The following is a 26,264-nucleotide window of genomic DNA, read 5'->3' on the forward strand; positions in this document are numbered from 1 at the left end:
CTGTGAATGGGGGAAAAGTTCAGCAAAATTGTTCCAAATTAGCATTGCTCTGCCCAGTGTTTCAGATATGTCTCCTGTTCACACACATACACACACACACCCCCCCACAGCTGAGTCTTAGTCATCATAAATCGTATCTTTATATCTTCCATAGCCACTGCTTTAATATTGGTGAAACAAACCTTGAATCTGCTACTTGAGGGAGATTGTGATTTAATGAATAACTTCAAATATTTCTTACTATTGCAACAGCAGATTTTGCATTGAGGAGCATACACTTTTGAGTGCATAGTGCTTTATTTAAACACACATATATACAATGATGACAAAGGGAAACTGCAGAGGTGAGAACAGGGGCTGCATGCATTGGGAGGACTGGCAGACTCTAGTTTTACAGGATGAAATGGGGGCTGAAAAAGAGGCAGAGACTGGAGAGCAAGTTTCATTTCCCATCACCACATAGAAGGGTCTTCCAGCCTGTCAAACACAAAAAGCAAAGCACGTAAGAGAAGCTTCTAACTTCCTGGGAGGCTTGCAAGGGTGAGACATCCAGCTCAGAACTTAAAGATGATCAGAAACTGTTGAAAAGGCTGCTGGCATTCTAAATAGGAGACCATGTAGAATATCAGAGTGGGAGACAGTGGCATAATGTACAGAGACCCAGCTGAGTAGCTTCACTCATGTTAACGAGAGTCTCAGGCAAATCTCAGAGGGAATATTTAAAAGGCTCGGTATTTATCAAAGAAGCCAAAGAACTCTGCAATATTTCTGAAGATCAAAACTATAGGAATCACACGAAACTGTAAAAAGAAAGTTATTGTTATTCAACTCTGAATATGCTTCCTGTGTTTTCCTGCAAGGCTTTTTATATAGTAAGATGCTGTTTAATAGACTATAAAGAACCCTTTTGAATAAAATCACATTCACAGGCAATTTTAAGGCTGTCAGGTTTTGTCTCCTTCTAAGTGCACATGATTGAAGCTGTCAGAGTACAATTAACTCTATTTCATTCACCAGCCATGTGACTTTGGGCCACAAAACAAAGAACAGCGTTAAGGCTGTAGGTTGGTCTGGATGATCATATTTCTAATCTTGAGTAGATATAGCATATCCTAAACTTATTACTGTGACAAACATCATATGCCTATTAATGAAACATTAAAGCATGTATTGCTTAGTATTTTAAAACCACCTTTATGAGTTTTCACCTGCTTCCCTTGCATTTGCTGTTCAAGTCTGCTAGTGCCACCAGGGACAAGAGCACTGAGTTTTATTCCAATCCAAATTGTGTGTCCTTCAGAGAAAACAAACCTGACAACTCTAGACTTGCACCTTCACACTGCCTGGCCATTCCACAAGAGAACAGAGGGAGAACCCAATGAAGAGTGACAAGCCAGTCACATGCACTGAGCAAGTGTTCTAGTGACCTCTTCTGGGGAGCTTGGTTCTTGATGTTGTAGAGCTCTGGGTTTAAGGTAGACAGGCCATCTTACTGGGGGAAGGGACAGTGGGCCTGGGACAGGAGAGCCAGCTATGGAAAAGGAGGAGGAGCAGGCGTCTTTTCACTTTCAGTCTTTACCTAGAATGACCCCAGCCCAATGTTTGACACCTAGATATTAGAGGGCACCTGTCCTAAGGCAGCTCCACACTCCAAGAAAGCCCCAAGTTTCCAAGCAAGCCCTAAGAATAACATGTTGTTCAATGCTCATTCACTGAATGTGATAAATTACAATGTGACATCAGATGAACTAAAATAAGTCAAAAAGTAAACAGGAGCACCCCTTGATTTATCTACAGCTTCTTGTAAAACCAGCGTGACTGGAGTGAAGCCAGGAGGGAACATTTCCAAGGATGTGTAAATCCTCTGCGTAGACTATAAGAACTAAAGATTACCTCAGCCAAAGACAGACAGTTGGTTATTTCAATGTAGATATTAGGGCATACCCTATGCTTCCCCAATCTAAGTCAATCAGAAATTTTCTATAGAGTAATTTTTGAGGCAAAAATCATTTATATTTGAAAATTTCAAAGGAGCATCAAATTAAGTTGAATCAGAAAATATTATCCCACAAGTTCAGAGATTTGTAAATGAGTATGTGAAGAGAAAGGTCCTCCATGCTCTGTTCCCCATCACTCTTTCTGTCCAAATCTTACCTGGTCTGGAGAACCCCATCCCAACACCTTCTTCCAGCAGTCCTCTCTGATTTCCTTTCCCTGACCACCTTGAGCTCTGCAACAGTGTTCCCACATAAGTCTTTTCATACCTAGTTCTGGGAATGTTTCCCGTGCTTTCTCTCATCAAGAGGTCTGAAATCAGGGTCTCGGGGCTAGATCGTTTCCCGTATCTGGAAGAAAAAAATGGGTTGGGGGAGTAAAAGTCCTTTAAGGCAAGTTTGGAGAAACCATAAACACCTTTAGAAAAGAAAGATTTGTGGTATTAAATATAAAACATCAACAAAATCATAACTCCTGCTTAAATTAGAATCTTGATGAATATCCACTGTAAGTCACAATGCTCTGAAAGCAACAGAGTGATATACAAAAATGCACATTACTGCTGCTGAAATGCATCCATTCTCACAGCTACCAACAGATTCTGAGTCCTATATTTTCCATGTTTATTTGGGGTGCCAAAAGCTAAAAGTCTTCTCTCCTAACATGATTTTAAACTGCCCTGAAAATATGAAGGAAACCTACTGGTCCATAGAAATGTTCTTGGTCTCTTTTCTCCCATAGCAGGGTATGGGTAGAACAATATCTGGATTCAAGGTTATGTTTTCCTGCCAGGGTAGTATATGCTGCTGGCCCCAGGTGAGTGAGGACCTGGTCTGTTTGTCTGTCTGTCTCTCTCTGCAAAGGGAGCTGAGAAATCTACACCAAGTTGTATTTTTTTGAAGACACTATTTTTCCCTTTCTCAAAAAGAGCATTGGACATCAGTAGCTGCTTTTTTTCACAAATAAAAAAATAGTCTACTGTGGATTGATTAGATATCAGATAAAACAGTGGGGTAAAGCTGATAGAGAGTATATGCTAGCTGCCTATCAAGCACAATTAAATCTAAATTTGGAGGAAAACGTTCCTATTATTGCTCCTTTGCAGGGACTCAAGGAATACAAAAGCAAAGCCAACTCTCTCGCCCCCATCATTTGTGAGATTTCCTCAAAGATTTTCTGGTGTTGTGATATCAGACTGTAGGCAGCAATTTATATGTATTTATTCTGTCCATCAGTTGATTTTACTAATCCTAAAACTCTTGGGCAACCTTAACTCGTTTATTTTCATCATGCTCCAGTGAATTAAAGAACTGGTGAATATTTTCCCCAATTTACCATTAGAGAACTTAAGTCTGCAATAGCAGAATTTGTAGTCAGAAAGTAGTAGGTACCCAGAGCAGCATCAATGACTGTTCTCCCATCTCGAATTAATTCTGGATTATCCTTCTTCTTGACAATGCTTTATCTTTCAAAGATAGCATCTCTAGGAAAATCAAACCTGGCTAGATATTAGAATCACCCTGGGGGTTTTGAAAAAGCCCATGTCCCACCCTCTGGGAGATTCTGATTTAACTCCTCAGGGGTGCAGCTCAGCATCAGTATATTCTAAAAGTTCCCCAGATGATAACAATGAGACTAGGAGGAAGAAACTCTAGTCCAGGGCTGAGTTTCTCAGTCTTGGCACTGTGCACATTTTGAGCTGGATAATTCTTTATTGTCAAGGGCTGTCCTAGGGACCGCAGGATGTTCAGCAGCGTCCCTGGCCTCTACTCACTAGATGCCAGTAGTAGCCCCCATGCCACCCCACCCCACCCCACCCCACCCCATCCCACCATTATGACAACTGAAAACTTCTCCAGATATTGCCCAATGTCTTGGGGAGCATAAAGTCAACCCCAGTTGAGAACCACTGATATAGATGACTGTAAAAATAAAATGTGGTAGATCTATGCTCTAGAGTAAATGATGCCACCTTTGGAAGCAATGAACGAGGAGTATATAGCTTTAGAACATGAACCAAGTAGAAAAGGGGAGAAAAGAGAATATCACAGTACCATCTATACCAAATTAAAATGTATGTGTATAAACGTAATTTTCAAAAATACAAATGTGCAGATGAGTGGATGTGTGTGGTGGGAAGATGATGAGAGTATAGAATGCAGGTGATGGGTGCAGATTATGAGCCTCTGAGTGTTTCTAAGAAGGAACTTATATGAAAAGGAGATAGGAAACTGCTTCAGGAACACTTGCTAACCTGAATCTTAGCCCTTTCCCTTATTTTCTCCTCCTCAAAGGTATTGAAGATCACTCTAAGTGCTGATAGTAGTGACAACATCCAGAGATCAAGAGGAGGGCTCCAATTTAATCACCCCTAAAAAAAGTTTTCATGAAATGTCCTTAATTTCATGATCTGTAAACTGGGGATAATTATACTCACTTCAAAGCTTTGAGGTAAAGACTGAACAAAGTAATGCCTAGGAAAACATTTTGAAATGCCAAAGCTTTACACAATGGTAAAGGTTTATATGAATCATCTTTGTAAAACTAAGTTCCACTATATGCTATAATTAACGGACTAAATAACTAACAAAGTCTTTCCTAGGGGGAAAAAGAACAATTTGTACAGTTTTTTCTCTGGTCTTTATGATGCATAAGCAAGAATATGAAGCAATTAACTTTCTGAAGGTCTATTAAGATATAAGACATTCTTGCTTTACACTAATGAAAAGTATCAGACTTCAGGGATCATAAACCAATGCTATTTAATTCTAGCATTTTCATATATTTCTAATTTCATATAAATTGGTTCTTTAAAAGCTTTTTGATGAAACAGAAAGTTTCATCAAAGTTAGAGTTTTCTTTAATACAAATTTTTCCCCACTTTTAATTCTTTCCAACTATTCCTTGAAATATAGTAAAACAGCAAAGAAAAAACAATACTTTAAAAACATAACTTAAATATGTTAAATAACATTAAACTTTGTAAAAAGCTCATTGTTTTCAGCTTATTAAGGGCATTTGATCTCAGTAATAAAGCTCATTGTTTTCAGCTTATTAAGGACATTTGATCTCAGTAATTTTAAAAATTGAAAGATTCAAAACTAAGATGAATTAATTTTGGAAACAAATTTTAAATCCTATGTTACTTCTAAAATAGTTTGGATTTGATTTCTTGCTTAAGATTTGATGTTGAGAATGAAATGTGGCCTTTCATTTTAGCTTTCTAGGGGTTCAGAATAAAGATGACAATTTCTCAAAGTACATGTAATCCCTGGATTCATCCTAAAGTGAACAGATCATTGTAAGTTTCTCCTTAAAAAAGCACCAAGTGGGCATTTTCTTTTCCGAACTCACCTGCTATGAAATGGGAAAAGTCTCAGCATTTTAGACTAATGTTTTCATGCTAAATCTCTACTTATTAGGAGCAGGATTTTCAGGTAAGGGGTTCAGACCGAAATAAAACACTGTACGGGGGAAATAGTTCTAGTCGTCTTTTCACTTCAGTCTGGGCAGGCTGAAAAATCTGGCAATGTCTTTGGTGACCCAGCTGTTTCCTCCCTAGCTTGTGCTGTTATTTTTCTAGATACCCTGCAGCCCTCTCAGCTAATAGCCACCTCCCAGCGCCCTCCTGACCCCTTTCACTGGGTACTTTCCTATCCAGGTTCCAAACAGTCCCCCGACTGCTCTAAGAACAAAAAAGACAAAGGGATGGGTGAGAGGAAATGGCCAGTCAGACCCCCAGACTGGAGGACCTGAGTCTGGGGATCAGGATTTTGTGACAGTAGTGGCCGAGGTAGTTGCTCCCTGTGCAAACATTTACTGAGAGCTGAGTATGTGCCTGATATTGTCTGGCCCTGGGACACAAAAAATAAAAAGAAAAAGACCTTGTCCTTCAAGATGCCCATGATCTCCGGGTGTGCAAGTGGGGCGCTCCCGGAGTCGTGAGTCCCGCGCAGCCCACCTACCTCTGTCTGGTGATGAGATTGATGTAGTGTCGCAGCGCTGAGTAGTATCTGGCCAAGTCCTCCGCCGGAGCGTCCTCGCCGGGGTTGTCAGGCTTGGAGGGGTACGCCTCGGCCAGGGCGCCCAGGCACACGAGCAGGGACAGGGCGAGGGTCAGTCCGGACAAGCCCAGTCGCTTGCTACCCAGCATCTGCGGACACCGAAGGTGCAGCGAAGGGGGCTTAGGGGATTCAGAGGACCCAAGCTCCGAACCTTCCTTCTCTGGCCCCAGCGCCCATCCCACTCCTACGACCCCCACACCCCAACCTTCAATCTACGCTCGACCCAGTCACGCAGAGGGAGCAGAGAGTGGTGAGACCATCCTGTGGGTTCAGGTCAAGATCTGCTCTGGCCCGGCCCCTCTGCTCCGCCCGAAAACTCTGAACAACTTTGGTCCAGTAGCAGAGCCAAGGATTCGGAGGTGAGAGGCGCTGAGTTGGGGAGGCTCCGGCGCCAATTTAAAACACTTTAAAAAACAGATTAGAAGTTCCTCCCCCTGCACTGAGAACTTATCCCTTTCCTACCCTCTTCCCCAAACGTCCTGTTAGAGGGAAGAGGTTTCTCCTTTTTCAGTTTTGGTCTGCCCCGCTGCAGGAGCTCGACAGTGATGGCAAACAGTACTCGGGTGGCGGGGAGAGGGGAGAGAACGGCTCCCTCGCCGGTGGGTCTCAGATCGGATCCGAAAGATCCTAAGAGGCAGCAGGGAGCGGCTCTTCCAAGCTCCGGGGATTCCTCATTCCGGAGCGCTGCCTGGGAAACCTCCCTCCAGGCGGCGACCCTTGAGGAAACTGCCAGCTGCCCTGGGATGGGGCTCGTGTTCTCCCTCCTTATCCACCATAAGATAACCCAGAGGGCCGGCGCAGCCAGGAGGGTCGGGGAGAGGGCAGCTGTACCATCAGAGGGAACAGGAAGGGGCAGGTGGAATTTAGCCGCCAAAAGGGGCTAGCGCGCGTCGAGGCGCCTGAAAGCCCGGCGCAGAGGGGTTAGGGATCCGGGCGCGACCCTCCCAGCGCCCCCGGCAAGTTCACAGGCGCCCCCTCTCCCTTGGTTCGCGTCAAGTAAGCGGGTCTCGGCACTCACAGTGGCGGGCGGGCTGGCTGGCTGGCAGGCGTGGCTGGGTGGCTAGGGCTCAGTAGTCTGGCGAGCCTCTTCTAGGGGTGAGAGCCGGCAGAAGGGGGTGTCCGGAGCAGGTTGCAACAGGGTTTTTATGGCTCTCCCTAGCCACGGCAGGAGGGGCCTCGGGCAATCACGCTCCGCTACTCCCACCCCGCAGCTTCCCGCCCCCGTTGGCGGGGGATAAGGGAGGGGGTCCAGAGCTACTGCCGCGCGAGCCTCGGCTCTGGGAGCCACCCACACCCCAATTTGCCAGCGCCAGCCAGGCCCCAGGAAAGGGAAGCTAGCAGGATGCTAGCGCAGCAACGTGCTCCGAGAGCACGGGACCACGCCAAAGCACAAGTTTCCTGCCCTCCTGCGGCGGCCAAACCTTGCCGTCCTCCACGCCCGGTCTAGTCCTGCCAGAGATAGGAGCAGCCCAGATCTTCTCTGTCGCCCGTCACCTGGACTACCACCAGCTGGGCACCAGGGTTGGGGTACCCGTATCCGCTACGTGGTAAAGGCTTTCTGGGATCCGTGTGGCTAGGTCGCGGACACGACTCCTGAGTGTTTTCGGGGGAGAAAACTTGGTGCCGGGATTTTCCTGCGCCTAAAGCAGCTCCCAGAAGCCTGCCCGAAGTCCCGAGCTAGAGGACCCCAACACCCCACTCCTCCAGGGCTGAGCAAAACCTTCTGTGGCTTTGTCCCTTTTCCCAGTTTGGTTTTGGTGGAGATCGGCCCTCTCCAAGAACTCGCCCGAACGCCTGGAGTCCAGTCGTTACCTACAGTGTGTAGCGACTGAGAACTACTCAGAGGTGGGACACTTTCTGGGTTTGCTGAAAAAGAACGGAGTTTTAAGCTCGGAGAGACTACTTAAAGCGCAAACGAAAATTCTTGGTCCAAATCGACCAGGTAGTCAAATGAACAGCAATTTTCTTTTATCTGCTGGCCTTTGAATAGTGCCAAATAGGTTTGATTAATTGATTGAGAACGTGGGTTCTAATTGAAACAGGTTTAAAAAAAAATCATTTGCCCATCGCATTAAACCTACAGAATGAATATGAAAGATTCATAAACTATTTTTACAGGGTCAGGATTTCATGTAGTGGATTAGGTCTTAAAGTTCCCTGAATAAATACTTCTAGAAGTCTGAATCTTCCTAAATAAATGGCATGTTAAAGAATTAAAGCACTAAGTTACAAGTTATTTCCATGCTAAAATGACAAGTGATTCTGTTAAACTGACATGTTGTTTTTGTGCTGTTTTAACAGCATTGAATTAAATATAAATCACTGTGCAGCAAGCAATCCCGTGTGTGTGTGTGTGTGGTTTTGAAGACCAACATCCTTTTCACTTAGGTGACGTCCTCTTGCCACATTAAACAAAGATATGCCAGGAACACAAATGCCAGGCTCTCGGGGCTGCTCAGGAATGCTTATATGAAAGAGCCTTTGCTAAAGTTAGAGCAAAACACTTTCTAAGTCTTATTCCATTCTTGATAAAAAGAGAGGCACTTCTAGCTGCTGAACCATTTCTTTCCTTTGTTTCAAAATCATTTATTTATGCTTATTCTTAACAGCTTTGTTGAGATACAATTGAGATATACTAAGCTACAAATGGGGCTTCCTTGGTGGCTCAGATGGTAAAGAATCTGCCTGCAATGGGCGAGACCCGGGTTTGACCCCTGGGTTAGGAAGATCCCCTGGAGAAGGGATTGGCTACCCACTCCAATATTCTTGCCTGGACAATTTCATGGTTAGAGGAGACTGGCGGGCTACAGTCCATGTAGTTGCAAAGAGTCAAACATGACTGAGTGGCTAACACTAAGCTACAAATATTTAGCATATCCCATTGGGTACATTCTTAGTCATATTCCAGTGAAGTCATCACTACAATTAAGTTTCCTCATGTCCCTTTGTAATTCCTACCTCCTGCTTGTCCCTGTTCCCCTTCTCCATTGATCTGCTTCCTGTCATTATACATTTGTTTGCATTTACTGGAGCTGTATCAATGCAATTCCATGGTATGTATCTTTTGTCTGCCTTCTGTCATTCTGAATCATTGTTTTCAGATCCACCTATGTTGTTGCATGTATCAATAATTCATTTTTTACTGCTCAGTAGGATTTTGTTATATGGATATAATTTAAACTTAAAAAAATCTATTCAACTGCTAATGGATTTTGGGTTGTTTCCAGTTTGGACTATTACAAATAAAGTTTCTATAAACATTTGTTATAAACTTTTATACCAACATATGCTTTTATTTCTCTTAGGGAACTGCTTGGGATAGAATGGCTAGGTCACATCATAGGTATATGTTGTCCCACAGTTCACTGCTGGTCTGTTTGTTTTTGTATGCTTTGCTCTTTGTGTGTGTTGACTATTATTTTCCTCTGCAATGTGTAATCACTACAAAGACCATATAGTTTTATCTCTAGAATTTCAATTTGGATCCTTTTTTATTTCTTTCATGTCTTAATATGTCCAATCTTTTCTTTGGCTTCTTGAATGTACATTATAATAATATGTTTACTATTTCTCATTGGTATCACTTCTGTGCTACTTAGGATTATTTTTACCTCGCTATGACTTGTATTTTCTTTTTTTGTCTGCCTGATAATTTTGGAAAGGATGTCAGCCATTGTAAATTTTACCTTGCTGTTTTGTTGGATGTTTTTACAGTCCTAAAACTTTTTTTGAGCCTTGTTATGGGACACAGTTTAAAAAACTGGGAGTAGTTTGATCCATTGCATCTAAGGTTTTTTCACGTGTGCCCAGAGCTGGCTTTAGTCTAGGTTTAATTTTCCCCACTTTCAAGGAAAGCACCTTCTTACTTTAATTGATAGCTGATGTCCCCTGAATTATGAAGCTTTTCCCTCTGGCTGTTGGAACAGGATTATATTGTGGACACTGGACACTGTTTCCTCTCATCCTTTTAAGCATTTCTTTTCCTGGTCTCAGGTGATTTCTTCATGTGCACGATCTGATCAGCAATTCATTATATATTTGAGCTGGACACTCTGAAGATTTTGAGTGTTCTCTTATCTGGTACTCTACTCATAAACTTCAGCTGTTTCAGTTTCCCCCTCTACACTGCAACCTGGATAATTTCTTCATGCAGTGGGCTGAGACAGTCATACAGCTCCCCTCAATTGTTTCCCATCTCTAAGAGATCACTGTCCTTTGCTGCCTAATGTCCAATGTATTTGAATGTTGTTTCATGTATTTTTGTCTGGTGTTTCAGATATTCAAACACGAGGGCAAATCCAGTTCCTCTTTTTATTTCTTACCCAGAAGTAGAAGTTTCATAGTGAGGCTTTGGGGGGAAAAAAGATGTTTATACTCATTGTCTCTTTTTCTTCACTTTGGTTTGGTCATAAAACCATGGGAATATAAGTTTGTCTGAATCTAGCTACTGAACCTGCTATCAGTAAGACCTCCAAATTGCAAGCTGCAAGGACCTTTACTAGTTATCTAACTTCTCTTGACTGTTGCCTTCACTGTTGTCCTCTGGGTCACTTTCTTTCCCTCTGAACTGGCCACAGTCTTCTCTGCTAACTTTCCCTTCTGTAACTACAGCCCCACCCTTAACCCTTCCATTCTGCACACACTAAACAAGTGAACTCATCTACTTCCGTGGTTTATGAGTCTGAAATCTCTACCTCTAGCTAAAGGCTCATACCTGGAATCTGGGGCTAAATGTCCAAATCAGAAAATCTTGATCAAGCCACGAGTACAGATTATCTAAAATAGAGCTTCCATGAACATAAATTTCTAATTTTCTAATTCTGAAATTCTTAAATTTCATAGGAAGTCCAAAATATTTTCAGAATCCTTAAATTGAAACGCAGGGCTCACATATTTTGAGCCCTATGTACCTCCTAGGTTTATCTAACCTAACTTTCTCCTTAATTTCCTATATTCCTGCCCATGGGCTTTCTTTCTGATCCTTAAATAACCTTTCAACTTGGGTTTTCATAGTGCTATATTCTTCCTCTGAGACATTCTCTCTCTCAACTCTTTACCTGGCCAACACTTACACATCCTTCTAGTTTCACATTGAAACGTCACTTTAGATTTTCCTAGTCCTTGAGGCTGGATTAGATCCCCTATTATAAATTCAGAGGACCTTGAACTTACTAAATGCCCCTAGCTACAGTTTGAGTGTATTATCTAGTTATTATATTGATATTGTTAATATCTATTAATGCCATAAGAGAAGGAACTACACACTTTTTATTTATTTCTGTATCCCTAGTGTGATTCCCGGAGAAGGCAATGGCACCCCACTCCAGTACTCCTGTCTGGAAAATCCCATGGATGGAGGAGCCTGGTAGGCTGCAGTCCATGGGGTCATGAAGAGTCGGACACGACTGAGAGACTTCACTTTCACTTTTCACTTTCATGCATTGGAAAAGGAAATGGCAACCCACTCCAGTGTTCTTGCCTGGAGAATCCCAGGGACGAGAGAGCCTGGTGGGCTGCCGTCTATGGGGTCACACAGAGTCGGACACGACTGAAGCGACTTAGCAGCAGTGTGATTCCCAGCACTAAATTGACCCCTAAAGAATACATGTTGATCAGAAATATTTTTATGAAATTGAGTTTCATAGGAGCCTATTATTAAGAATAGGGATTGGCAAACTATAGTCTGAGCCACTTCCATCAATAAAGTTTTCCTAGAACATAGCCATGCCCATTCATTTACATATTGTCTAAGGCCACTTTCCTGCTATAATGGCAAAGTTGAGAAATTACGACAGACGTACTGTAGGGGTTGTAATCCTGGCCCACAAAATCGAAAATATTTACTCTGGCTCTCTATAGAAAGTATTTTGTTGTTAAGTTACTAAGTCATGTCTGACTCTTGTGATCCCATGGACCATAACCTGCCAGGACACTCTGTCCATGGCATTTCCGAGACAAGAATACTGGGTTGCCATTTCCTTCTCCAAGGGATCCTCCCAACCCAGGGATTGAACCTGCATCTCCTGTACTGCAGGTGGATTCTTTACCACTGAGCCACCAGGGAAGCCAATAGAAAGTATGCAGACAACTGGTTTAGAACTTTAATATTTTACATAAGGGGCTTCCCTAATGGCTCATTGGTAAAGAATCTGCCTGCAATTCAGGAGACACAGGAGACAAGAGATTGATCCCTGGGTCGGGAAGATGCCCTGGAGGAAGAAATGGCAACCCACTCCAGTATTCTTGCCTAAAAAATTTCATGGACAGAGGAGCCTGGCAGGCTACAGTCCAAAGGGTCACAAAGGGTTGGACACAACTGGGCATAAACCACAATTTGAGGGTCCTTAATATGCCAAACTACTTTCCATCCCAGGTCTCTTGCATATGCTTTCTCTGCCTGGAACACTCTCCTTTCCTTTGACTCTACTGGCCAACTCCCACTTATCCTTCATATTTTACTCTGCATGTAATTTCTTTATAATCTCTGAATCTAGAATAGGTTTCTCTCCATCTTGCCTCATTGTATGTTTTCATAGCACTTTAATCTTTCCCTTTAAAGATACTTTCATAGCTGTCATTGTCAAATTAGCTGTATTAGTATATGTATTATTATTTGCTTGGTGTCTCTGACATTTCATAAGTGTAAGCTCTATGAGAGCATATGTTTTGTTCATCATTATATTTCCAATGGGGCTTCCCTGGTAGTTCAGTGGTAAAGAATATGCCTGCCAATGCAGAAGACATGGGTTCCATCCTTGGGTTGGGAAGATCCACTAGAGAAGGAAATGACAACCCACTCCAGTATTCTTGCCTGGGAAATCCCATGGACAGAGGAATCTGGTGGGCTACAGTCCATGGGGTTGCAAAAGAACCAGACACAACTTAGCAAATAAAGATCAACAAAAAAATACTCCCATAACATAGAATAATGAGTTCTATGGAGAAAACTAATTGTCAGAGAAGGGAGATTGAAAGTACAAGTGGGGGGTTTATAGGAAAGTTCTATTCACAACACTTCTGATAGCAAATGTGTGAGTTTTTCTATACCAAGCAATCCTTCAGTTCTCAGTGGTCACTGATTGTATGTCCTACCATTAAACTCAGTTCTGACACTACCTGCCTGGACTTAGTGCAGCTCTCACAAGTTAAGGATTCAGTCTCACAAGACTGCCCCCAACTTCTGATGACAACCTTAAGTCTAAGATTGTCAACTATACTTCTGGCCAACCAGCTATAAATTGGTTCAGGTTAGGGTTCTAACCTGAACCAATTTATATTGGACTTGGTTCCCACAAGCCACCAGTTACTCACAAAACATCTGGTAGAATGGCTTACAAAACTCACGGAAACATTTACTTAAGTTTTTTGGTATATTACAAGGGGTTTTGTAAAGGACACAATGAACAGCCAAATGAAGGGCAAAGTATGGGAAAGGGGCACCGTGAAATTTCCATGTTCTCTCTGGATGCATTATCCTCCCAGCACCTCCAGATCATCACCAACCTGGAAACTGTCTGAGCCCGACAGTTTGGGGGTTTTTCAATGGAGATTTCATCAGAAATGTGTGATAACTCAATTTCTAGCTTCTCTTCCTTCCTTGCAGGTTGCAGGGTAGGAACTGAAAGTTCCAAGCCTCTAATTATGACTTGGTTTTCTGTGACCAGCCCCCAACCTGAAGCCCTCTAGGACCTTCCAGACACCAATCATCTCATTAGCATACAAAAGACACCCTTCTCACTCTGGAGAGTCCAGAGGACTTAGAAGTTCCTGTGTCAGGAACTGGAGTTAAAGACCAAATATTAGAACACAATATGCACCTAACACCCTTATCACTCAAAATAACAAGGGTTTTAGGAACTCTGTTCTAGGAACCAGGAACAAAGATTAAATATATTTCTTGTTATAACACAAGTGGTCAGGGCAGATCTCATTGAGAAGATGACACTAAGCAAAGACTTGAAGAAAGTGAGGGAGTGAGCCATGCAAATGACAGGAGCAGAGCCACAGAGGCAGAGGAAAGCCTGATGTAAGGACCTTAGGGCAGGTATGTGCCTGGTATTTTCAAAGATCAGGAAGGAAGCTATTGGGGCTGGAGCAAAGTAAGAGGGTAAAAGAATAATAAAAGATGAGGTTAGAGAGAAATGGAAGAGAAAAGATCTTAGAGTGCTTTGTATGTATTTTGGCACTTCCATTAGCAAATTGGAGAGTTCACTGCAGGTTTTGAAGCAGAGGAGTGATATAATCTGACTTATTTTTAACTGAATCACTCTGGCTGCTGCATTGAGAACCTGATGAGGGCTTGGGCAGCAGTAGTGAAGCCAGTTTGGAGGCCAGTAGAGTAATGCAATGAGACATCATGGTGACTAGGACCAAGGTGGTAGAAGAGGAGAGGCGAGAAATGGTTGATTCCAGATATATGTTAAAGGTAGAGTGAAGAGTGTAAAAGAAAGAGGAGATAGTCCCACATATTTTGGCCTGAGCAACTAAAAGGATGGGGTTACCTCCCATTATAATGGAAGTAACCTTGGGTAGAGTATATTTGAGGTTGACATTGGGAGCTCAGCTGAAAATATGGTAAGATCTTAATGTTTATTAGACTGCAAGGAGAGAAGTCAGGTGTATGTAGGAATCCAGAGTAAAGGAGAGTGATCTAGCTTTGAGACTTAAATTCCGGAGGTATTTACCTTTAGGTGACGTTTAAAGCTGTGACAATTTGTCAGACTGACCAGGAACCCAGTTAAGAAAGACAAGGGCCCCCAGTGGAGTCCTGCAGTGAGTGAAAATTGACGAGTTCAGGAGATGACAAGGGATGAGCACAGTAGCCTGCGATGGAGGGACCAAGGAGGTAGAGGACAACCAAGAATTTGATGCTTGGTGTTCTCACAGTCAAGTGCAATTTTTTTTTTTTTTAAGGAAGAAAAAGTGAATATCTACAGCACATACTGCTGAAAAGTCAATTGAGATACAGGCTGAAATTGACCACTGTCTTGAGCAATGTAGGAATCTTGACTACAGCAGTTTTGGTGGACCAGCAGAGCTTAAAGGAGAAAGAGAGGAAAGATCTTGGAAACAATTCTTTCCAAGAGCTTCACTGCAAAAAGGAGTAGAACATGAGGTAGTAATTGGTGACAGAAATGGGGTCAAAAGAAAGGTTTTTTAAGACTGGGAAAAGGAGTAGGTTGGCCTGCTAATGGGAATAATTAGGGAAGAGCAAAAAATAATGGAGAGAGTTCTAGAAGTTTTATATATTAGGAATTTTATCCCATTTTGAAATGAGCTGCAAATATTTACTCATGGTTTATCATTTTATCTTTTGACTATCCTTAATGTGTTGTTTTTCCCCAGTGGTCATGTATGGATGTGAAGAAAGCTGAGCGCCGAAGAATTGATGCTTTTGAACTGTGGTGTTGGAGAAGACTCTTCAGAGTCCCTTGGACTGCAAGGAGATCCAACCAGTCCATCCTAAAGGAGATCAGCCCTGGGATTTCTTTGGAGGGAATAATGCTAAAGCTGAAACTCCAATACTTTGGCCATCTCATGTGAAGAGTTGACTCATTGGAAAAGACCCTGATGCTGGGAGGGATTGGGGGAAGGAGGAGAAGGGGAGGACAGAGGATAAGATGGCTGGATGGCATCACCGACTCAATGGACATGGGTTTGAGTGAACTCCTGGAGTTGGTGATGGACAGGGAGGCCTAGTGTGCTGTGATTCATGGGGTTGCAAAGAGTTGGACATGACTGAGCGACTGAACTGAACTGAACTGAATGTGTTGTTTTTACCTTGTAGAAGTGTTTAATTTGTGGTTGAATGTATCAACATTTTTTTTAGTGGCTTCTGAGTTTTGGGTCTTAGTTTAAAACACTTTCACATGCTATATCAGGGGCTTGTGAAATATGGCTCAAGGGTTATATCCAGCCCTTTATTTGTTTTGTAAATAGAGCTTTACTGAAAAACAGCTATGCTCATTTGCTACAGTGGCAGAATTTTGTAGCTGCAGCTACTATTTACTATGTGCATGCTTGTGCGCTAAGTCACTGTAGTCACTTTTGACTCTTTGCGACCCTATGCACTGTAGCCCGCCAGGCAAGAATTATGGAGTGGGTTGCTGTGCCCTACTCCAGGGGATCTTCCCAAACCAGGGATTGAACCCACGTCTCTTATGTCTCCTGCATTGGTAGGCAGATTCTTTACCACTGGTGCCACCTGGGAAGCCCATTTACTATGTGACCAACCAGTTAAAATACTGCCAATTCCTGTTCTATAATTAAAAAAAAAAAAAGACTTTGCCCTTTTTTGTCTTGTACTTTCATAATCTCTTCCTTCTTTTATTTCTCCCTCCCTTCCTTCCTTCCCTCCTCTCTCTCTCTCTTTTCTTATATTAAGACCTGGAATTTATCCTGGGTATGGTGAATAAATTAGGATTTCAAATTTATTTTTCTTTAGATTATCTATTAGTTTTCTCATACAACTTATTGAAAAGTTTGTAATTTTTCCCATAGCTTTGGGATGCTACCTTTATGTGTACAGAAATAAATTTCCATAAATATCTGTGTCAATTTCTGAACTTTCTGTTTTATTCAATTGGTCTTTCTGTCTATACAAGTATCAATACAAGTACCATACTGCTTTAATGATATAGGTTAATATCTTTAATGATATAGGTTATTTCCTTTTGTTTGCTATCTTTTGCTTTATAACCTATGGTTGTTGTTGTTGTTCAGTCACACAGTCATGTCCGACTCTTTGCGACCCCATGGACTGCAGCATGCCTGGCCTCCCTGTCATTGACCATCTATCTCCTAGAGCTTGCTCAAACTCACGTCCAATGAGTCAGTGATGGCATCCAACCATCTTATCCTCTGTCGTCCCCTTCTCTTCCTGTCTTCAATCTTTTCCAGCACCAGGGTCTTTTCTAATCAGTCAGCTCTTTGCATCAGGTGGCCAAAGTATTGGAGCTTCAGCTTCAATTTCAGCATCAGTCTTTCCAATGAATATTCAGGATTGATTTCCATTAAGATTGACTGGTTTAATCTCCTTGCAGTCCAAGGCACTCTCAAGAGTCTTTTCCAACATCACAGTTCAAAAGCAATTCTTTACTGTTCAGCCTTCTTTATGGTCCAATTGTCACATCCATACATGACTACTGGAAAAACCAAAGCTTTGATTATACAGACCATTGTTGGCAAAGTAACATCTTTGATTTTTAACATGCTGTCTAGGTTTGTCATAGATTTTGCTGTCTAGGTTTGTCACAGCAAGCGTCTTTTAATTTTGTGGTTGCAGTCACCATCTGCAGTGATTTTGAAGCCCAAAATCCTATTTCCATTGTTTCCCCATTTATTTGCCATGAAGTGATGGGACTGGATGCCATGATCTTAGTTTTTTGAATGCTGAGTTTTAAGCAAACTTTTTCACTCTCCTCTTTCACCTTCATCAAGAGGCTCTTTGGTTCCTCTTCACTTCCTACAACAAGGGTGATGTCATCTGCATGTCTGAGGTTATTGATATTTCTCCTAGCAATCTTGATTCCAGCTGGTGCTTCATCCAGCCCAGTATTTCACATGATGTACTCTGCATATAAACTAAATAAGCAGGGTGACAATATATAGCCTTGACATACTCCTTTCCCAATTCTCTTTAAGAATTTTCCACAAAATCACAGGCTTTAGAGTAGTCAATGAAGCAGAAATAGATGTTTTTCTGGAATTCTCTTGCTTTTTCTATGATTCATCAGATGTTGGCAATTTGATCTCTGCCTTTTCTAAATCCAGCTTGTACATCTGAAAGTTCTCAGTTCACATACTGTTGAAGCCTAGCTTGAAGGATTTTGAGCATGACCTTGCTAGCATATAGTAGCGCTTTGCTTGTAGCTCAGCTGGTAAAGAATTGCCTGCAATGTGGGAAACCTGGGTTTGATCCCTGGGCTGGGAAGATCCCCTGGAGAAGGGAAAGGCTACCCACTCCAGTATTCTGGCCTGGAGAATTCCATGGACTGTATAGTCTATGGGGTCACAAAGAGTCAGACACAACTGAGTGACTTTCACTTCCTAGCATGTGAAATGAGTGCAATTATATGGTAGTTTGAGCATTCTTTGGCATTGCCCTTCTTTGGGACTGGAATGAAAACTGACATTTTTCAGTCCTGTGGCCACTGTTGAGTTTTCCAAATTGGTTGGCATATTGACTGTAGCACTTTAACAGCATCATCTTTTAGGATTTGAAATAGGTCAGCTGGAAATCCATCACTTCCACTAGCTTTGTTTGTAATGATCCTTCCTAAGGCCCACTTGACTTCACATTACAGAATGTCTGGCTCTATGTGAATGATCACACCATCGTGGTTATCTGGGTCATTAAGATCTTTTTTTTGTATAGTTATTCTGTGTATTCTTACCACCTCTTCTTAATATATTCTGCTTCTGTTAGGTCCATACTATTTTTGTCCTTCATTATGCCCATCTTTGTATGAACTGTTCCCTTGGTATCTCTAATTTTCTTGAAGCGATTTCTAGTCTTTTCCCTTCTATTGTTTTCTTCTATTTCTTTGCATTGATAATTTAGGAAGGCTTTCTTATCTCTCCTTGATATTCTTTGGAACTCTGCATTCAGATGGATATATCTTTTCTTTATTCCTTTGCCTTTTACTTCTTTTCTTTTCTCAGCTATTTGTAAGGTCTCCTCAGACAACCATTTTGCCTTTTTGCAATTATTTTCCTTGGGGATGACTTTGATCACTGCCTCCTGTACAATGTTACGAATCTCTGTCCATAGTTCTTCAGGCACTCCATCAGATCTAATCCCTTGAATTTGTCACTTCCACTGTATATCACAAGGGATTTGATTTAGGTCATACCAGAATTTTTTAGTGGTTTTCCCTACTTTCTTCAATTTAAGTCTGAATTTTGCAATAATGAGTTCATGATCTGAGTCACAGTCAGTTCCCGGTCTTGTTTTTGCTTACTATATAGAGCTTTTCCATCTTTGGCTGCAAAGAATGCAATCAATCTGATTTTGGTATTGACCATTTGGTGATGCCCATGTGCAGAATCATCTCTTGTGTTGTTGGAACCTATGGTAGTTTCTTTATATGCTATTTCTAGCATTTTAGAAAGTGTATGATCTGTTTTATTTCTTTCAGTGATTCTCATAACAAGTTAGAATACTCTGAATTCAATAATGATTGTTATTTTGACTGCCCACCTAGTTGCCTGCTGCTTCTTTGCTAACAGATCCCAGTTTAGTTCTGACATTAATATTTCTAGCAAGGGATGGATTTATTCTCTTGCCTTTGCCAGTGATTAGTTTAGGGGTGAACATATGAACCACTTCTGGCCAATGAAATACCAGGATAAATAAGCTGAGAGCTTTTAGGAAAGTATTTCCTTTCTCAAAAGGAAGAGGAATATCCTTTGCTTTGATTCCCCTCTTGTTCTGCTTTGAATACTGTTGCATGCAGCTGTGAATCTTAGAGCTATGGCAACCATCTTGTGGTCATGAAGAGCAATATTGCAAATATATGGAAGCTGACAGAATGTAAACATAAGACAGGCCTAGATATTGATGAACTCAGTGATGCCAAACTAATTTTGGGACTGCCTACCTCTGGATGTCTTAACAATTGATGTCTGCATAGTTTAAGCCACTGTTAGCTGGGTTTTCTGCTACTTGCAGTCAAAAATATTCCTAATTAGAACTCAGTTTTTAATTCTTGACTTTCTTTACTTTTTTCCTCTATTTCTTTTGGTATTTCATTCTTTTTTATTTTTAGATATTGTGGAAAATTATGTGGAAAATTCTTAAAGAGATGGGAATACCAGAGCACCTTACCTGCCTCCTGAGAAACCTGTATGCAACAAGGTCAAGAAGCAACAGTTAGAACTAGACATGGAACAATGGACTGGTTCCAAATTGGGAAAGGAGTACCTTTCCCAAGATAAGGAAAACCTCTATTTGAGTCTTGTATTTATCTTTCTATTTGTAATCAATTTCTTTGCATTTCTCTTAGGCCTAACTTAGGCTGTTGTATTCATGGGTTGTGTTACATCTGCTCTTCAGTTGTCTGAGGAGAGGGCAAGGATGGGACCAAAGGGAGTCTGGGGTGGGAGGATGGAACCAGGGCTGTGGGTATCACAGTTGGAGGGCTTTGCCACTGAAGACTTTTGCTGTGACTTAGTTAAAAGTTCTGTACTGAGTTTTACTCTGATTAGTTAAGGGTGCATCTGATCCAGTGATAAAAATCTTTGGTTTTTAGGTTGTTCACCAGATGCTGGGGAAATCCAGGGCCTCTTCATTTCTCAAAGACAAGTTGCCTTAGTGGTAATTTCCTCCCCTCTTCTCTATTTGTCTCCCCTGTTTCCTTCTGGGATATGGGTGGAAAAGGCATTAAGAAAAATACACAAACTAGGAATTCATCAGAGGTGTCCCTTAACTAGTTATATCCTGTGTTTCTTTTAGATAGTAAAACAAAGTGCCAGTTCTTAGTAGTTCTTACCATCTCTAATGAATGAGTCATTTTTCTCTCACACTGAGACAGGCAACCATTTAAAGAGACTCCTGATACTTTTCTTCTGAGCTTCATTTCCAAACCCTATCCCTCACATCATTGGCCCACTACCCTCCAAATGAGAGGTAGAGTTCATTTTTTAAGGACTTTATTTCTTCACATTTTTATCCATTGTTCAGCTTCTGGAGGATTCAAGTAGAAGCTACAGTCAATTTCCAGACTCTTTTCTCAATAGACATTATTTTAAAATGGTGACATTATGAGGCTGTGCTTCTTCCTTAGTTTGGATGTTTCTGACTTTTTTTTTTTTTTTTTTTGCTATTCTTATAGATTTGTCTGCATTTTATTACATTTGAGAGAAGAGAAGCTTCTTGATTCCTGTATATCTTTCCCAGCTTCTCTGTGAAATTGAAACAGGGTTTACCAACAGCACTGCTTTGATTGCTATGTATTTTTAGCAGTGTCTAGAAGTACAAGTACAAGAGAATTTGGGCAATTATAAAGACTGTTTGGACCAAAATTACCCCCAAATTTATCTGAAATATCTAGATAATTGCAGGAAAATATAATTTTTAAAATTTGAAAGTATTTTGATAATTGCTGCAAATCTCTCCTCCACTTTGCGTATGTGGGAAGAAACTGAAGATTCCAAAATAGCACCCACAATGCTGAGTTGACACTGGCTTTGTGTTTTTCTCACCACAGTTTCTAATAAGTTGTTGTTATTATTATTAACTCAAGTCCCGTGCTTCTAGTCACAACAACTTGTGCAATAGCAGAACATTTATTTGCTAAAAGAGAACCTTAAAAGTGATTGTAGGGATAAGAGCACTTTTTACCACATTGAAAGCAGACTTTCTAGGAAAGTATTGATTTCTTTTTTTGTAGCTGGTTAAAATGCAGTGTAGAGCAATATGCCCCTCAGGTGATAGCATTGACTACCTGGTGGGCTCACTGAGGAGTCTTATCTTCATTCCTGATAGAGCTGAGTTTGAAGGCAGTTCCATTTTTGGTGTGAGGCTATATTGTTTGCACTTTGGGGACCGTGGATATTGTGGATTGGATGTTCCTGGAAACCCACTGCAGGATACCTCCAGTCTCCCAGGACTCCAGAGGCTGGCAGGCAATCATTAGCTTCCCAGCCTCACTTGCTACTAGGGTTCAGATGTGGCTTAGTTCAGATTCAGTTGTTTGAGATCTTGATTCAAACCTGAATGCTGGGCTTAGTCACTCAGTTGTGTCTGACTCTTTGTGACCCTATGGACTGTAGCATGCCAAGCTCCTCTATCCATGGGGATTCTCCAGGCAAGAATACTGGAGGGGGTTGCCATTTCCTTCTCTAGGAGATCTTCCCTACCCAGGGACTGAACCCAGGTCTCTTGCATTGCAAGTGGATTCTTTACTGTTTGAGCCACCAGGGAAGCCTCAAAACTGAATAAAGATGTTCAATTCTCCAGGCATATTATTAAACATAATAAAAGTTTTTTTTTTTTTTAAACATAATACAAGTTTTAAACAACCTTGAGTTATGAAAGAACTAAGTTATGTGGGGAGGAAAACAAGTGTGAATATTCTCTTCCTGACCCAAACAGAACAGGAACAGAGTGGCCTGGAGCAGATGGCCCTGATGGAAGATTCCAGATTCTGCAATTTCCTGACTGAGGCAAAGATAGCAGTGTTCTTGGTGGTCTGTTTCTATGATGATATTTGAGGGGTTGTTTATTGAAGCTCCATCTAGAGTCTATTTTTTTAGCACTTATTGCCAAAGAGTCTACCCTTTAATAATTCTTTTCTGAGTGAAGTAACTGGAACAAATCCTGAGAGCTAAAAGTAAAAACTCTGAGTGAAACCATGGCAGAAACAATGCTAAGTCAGGAATTTAGCTGCCACAGATTGGGTCTCTTGAGTCTCAGAGATGGAAAATGCAGGCCTCTGTGAGGTGTTTCCCCTCATCTACTTACTTCTGTGGGTTCATTTAAACTGATGGAAAATGGTCATGTGGGAAATAGGGGACCATTATTAGAGATATAAGATGTTGAGATAGCAATTGGTATCTCAAAGTGTGACAGTGGATACAGAGCCATGGAACTCCTTCCATCTTACCTGTAGGAGCATCATCTCAGGGCCTTTCCCCAAACCTTCCTCTGCATAGGATACCCTCTTGGGATGATTTTGCTGAAAGTAAGAGAAATCAGGTTTAGTTGTCTAAAATCATGATGCAAATTTATAATCTCACAAAATCAGAAGCCAAAAGATAGGACACCTCTACTAAAAGTTAATTCTGCAGTTCAGTTATGTCACCAAGACCCAGATTCTTTGCATCGTCTGCTACACCATCTAGGTGTGATGAGTTTGAACTAGAGACTAGCCCCAAGTCTGCATCCAGACATACTGACATCCTTTTAAAGAAGAAAATTTATTTACTTTGTCTTTTCTTACTGAACATTTACTTTCCCCCCTCTATATCCTTTTACTACAAAAAATATATCAATGAGTAACTGGATATTCATTTTTGCCCATGTAGGCAGATGCAACTGTTGGATCCCTAGAAATGGAATTTCTTGGTCAAAGAAAGCATGCATTTGAAATGTTGATAGCTCTTGCCATATTTCTTTCTCCAAAGATGTGTCAACTAGTAATGAATGAGAGAACATGTTTTCTGAAAGAGGGTATGTACCTTTATGGATGAGGTAGAGGGGCTACCTCTGTGAGTGGTGGATCAGAGGCTTACCTAAGGCTAGGCTGATGAATGTGTCCACTTAAATTTCTGGTCCCTCCATCTTGCCTCAAGACAGGATGAATGGGGCTCTTTCCAAAGTGAAAATACATGCTTGGTCCTTAGTAGGACTGTAATCCCAGGGAAGTGAAAATTAACTGAGCCACAAGGCATAGCATATTTCATGAATAAACCCAAAATAAGGCTAGAGAATTCCTGTTTTTTTTAATTAAGATGATAGGAGTTACCCGAAGGCTGTTTTCATAGACCTTTCAAACTCTGCTGAGCTCATCAGAAGTATTTTTCAGAGTACCCTTGCTTCTAATTGGTTCAGTGTTAGTTCGAGGGAAGTCCTTTTTACTTTCAAAAATTTTAGAGTTCAAATTTTAAAATACCTGTTTTTCCCCTTATATCTGAGGGTTTTGCAGTATTGGGAAGTAATGGTTAGGTTTTATAAATATATTTTAGTACCATAAGAATGGATCAGTTTACAAGCTTTCCAAGGAATGTTACTGCATGATATTCTTAATTTTATCTTTTTTAATTGCCCCCTTTCTGGAGATATTAAAATAGTTGTTGATTTTACATTTGGAAACATTTATTTTAGTTGATCAAAGTCTCTTTTTCAATTCAAATTCACTCTGTACTTTTTTTTTTTTTAATCTTATTGGTCCCTGGTGGAGGCTGTTTAATATACAACTAAGTAAAAAGCCCTTCAGGATAAATGAAGAAAGTACACACTCTGTGTACCTTCAGCTGCTCTCATCAAACCATTAGAGAATTCTGACTCAGAAACCCACGGCAGTCTACCCATGAGAACATGATTCTTTAAACGTTAATGCTACAGCTAATATCACCTCATAAGATAATTGTCTCCAGTGGGATGAAATTAGGCCAAGAAACCAAAGTTCTCTAATCTCATTCTAAGGCTGTGTTTTATCCCCTCTTATTCCAACAGGCCATAGGCTACCTCAGGTCCCACTGTGACAACATCCTTAGAGCAATCTGGTTTGCAGGCATGTTTTCACCTCAGTATTTCCTTGCCCACACCTTCTGGTGGCCATTTTATTTCATTTTTACAAGAGGAACAAGGATAGAGGGCCCCAAATAAGTAATGATGGTCTTGAATCATGGTTCCTTGATTATTTAATGCGGGAGAGTTATCCTACCAAGACATATCCACAGGTCACACTGTATGCCTTCAAAGCCACTTCATACAAAAAGCATTTCAAATCTAGACAGTTTTGTTACCTTCTTTAATTGGATCTCTTTGCTAACTAATATTACATAACATTCAACATTAAACTCAATTGGCACATGGATTTACCCTGCTGAAATCTGTTTTAGTGTATATTTGCCATCCTTGAGTCCACTTTTGATTCATAGACTGAGATACAAGTTAGGGTTATGCTCGACACACGTATCATAAAATCTAATGAGTATGGACTTTCTCCCTAAAGGAAGGGATTTCTTTACCCTGGTGAGAAGAAGTCTGGGTTTAAGCAAATCAGGGCTAGTACATTACCTTGAAATATCATCAAGGGGCTTGCCCTAGCATCCTGAGGATGACAGATACCCCTCTAATATCAAGCTCACATTCTAGTCAGAGAGAAAGAAGAAGCAGAAGAGACAGAACCAGCTGACTTGAACTTATATCTTACTCCCCAGATCTCACATGGTTTCTTCTAGCTGCAAGGGAGTCTGGGAAGGAAAGTTTTAACTTTCCAGCTTTATAGTATAGGAAGACAAGATATGCAAATGGGTTCTGAGTGAGCCAGTTTACAATATGTACCTAGTAGGTTTGTGCTTTCTGGAACCTGATCCAATCTGCTCCAGGTTGGTCTTCATCCTTCATTACTGCTGCTGAGATTGAGCAATGAAGGCCAAGATGTAAACAGTGGTTGTGATTTGCTCAGACATTTTTCTAAATAATGGAAAGAGCACAATGATCAGAGATCAGAAAACCTGCAGTTTAGTCTTGTATTATTTGTCCTAAAATGTCACATCTAAGTCAAATCACTTTACCTCTGAGTCCTAGTCTCCCATATCCAAAATGGAGGAGTTGAGCTTCAGTCTTCTTCTTTCCCCTCTTATGTAGGGTCTCAAATGTCTACTGTTAGAGAAAATTTCACACATGTTCCCATGAGGACTCAAAGAGGCTGGGACCAGTGAGAAGGCCTCACCATGCTGTCATCAACCTCATTTTCTTCTCTCCCCCAGTAATCTCCTAGGACCTCCTAGCACTTAGGAAGAGTGGAGAGGAATTTAGGACCTGTGTAGTAAACTACATTTCTCACTGCCCCTATGTCACTTTTCCCTTAAAGGACTGAATAAGTCCAATCTTTGTTACTAGAATTACAATTCTCTCTTCAGATAGGTGTGTCTTCTCTGGGATCACAAGAGTGACTGAGAGGTCAAGCCACTGAAATGCTATCTTCTGCCAGCTTTTCATTACCTCGTGGCTCAACACTGCCCAGGAAGCTGTCTTGGAGCCAGAGCCTCCACTCTTGATAATAACAAGGCTTTACTAGGCCCACACCTGCAAGCATAATTTCAGTCTGTAAATTATTCCCATGATTTGCTTAACTGTCCAGAATCCTGCAGTGTTACTGAAGCTGGAGGTATCCAAGTATGCAGCTGACTGCAACTACTATAACTCTTCTAAATAACTTGGCACCCATCTGGGTGGGGTTTGTATTTAATTTTCAGGTATTTTCTGTAGCTATCATCATTAGTGTCCTCTTTAGACTCTATTTTGGCCTGGGCATCTTTACCTATATCACATCAATTCTATTCAGTCAACTTTGGTCAAAAAGGTAGAACTTTAACTACTCTGGGAGATGTTCAAGCCCTCTCTTCTAGTGTTTGTTCCATGTGAGAAGGAGGAGTGCACGAGACAGATGATTGAAGCATTGACCAGAGAATGTGTCTCCAAAGACTGAATGCTCAGTGTGTAACAGGCCAACTTTGTGGGTGGAGGAGGGG

The 26,264-nt window shown here is 41.3% G+C and overlaps 1 protein-coding gene across 3 annotated transcripts; it reads right to left on the reverse strand.

The window, feature by feature from the left end:
• Positions 1 to 278: 278 nt before the first annotated feature.
• Positions 279 to 25,162, reverse strand: NPY (neuropeptide Y). 3 transcript variants are annotated; one of them, XM_061414343.1, is made up of 5 exons: positions 25,072 to 25,162; positions 22,667 to 22,738; positions 5,961 to 6,148; positions 2,265 to 2,345; positions 279 to 477 (listed from the first exon to the last, which is right to left on the reverse strand). In XM_061414343.1, the coding sequence occupies exons 2-5, from the start codon at positions 22,679 to 22,681 to the stop codon at positions 453 to 455; spliced, it is 309 nt and encodes a 102-aa protein (XP_061270327.1). In that variant the 5' UTR covers positions 22,682 to 22,738; positions 25,072 to 25,162; the 3' UTR covers positions 279 to 452. The 3 variants fall into 3 exon arrangements, with proteins under 3 accessions (XP_061270327.1, XP_061270328.1, XP_061270329.1); XM_061414344.1 differs by lacking the exons at positions 22,667 to 22,738; positions 25,072 to 25,162 and adding an exon at positions 7,078 to 7,227; XM_061414345.1 differs by lacking the exons at positions 22,667 to 22,738; positions 25,072 to 25,162 and adding an exon at positions 6,265 to 6,365.
• Between the last annotated feature and the right edge of the window lie 1,102 nt (positions 25,163 to 26,264).

Source organism: Bos javanicus, chromosome 4, assembly GCF_032452875.1.
Source record: "Bos javanicus breed banteng chromosome 4, ARS-OSU_banteng_1.0, whole genome shotgun sequence".
In the NCBI taxonomy this organism is placed as follows: Eukaryota; Metazoa; Chordata; class Mammalia; order Artiodactyla; family Bovidae; genus Bos; species Bos javanicus.

Coding starts and splice junctions, on each gene's coding strand:
- NPY (XM_061414343.1), bottom strand. Junction 2,346..5,960: donor AATCTCATCACCAGACAGAG/GTAGGTGGGCTG, acceptor TTTTTCTTCCAG/ATACGGGAAACGATCTAGCC. Junction 478..2,264: donor GGAAACATTCCCAGAACTAG/GTATGAAAAGAC, acceptor TGTGTTTGACAG/GCTGGAAGACCCTTCTATGT.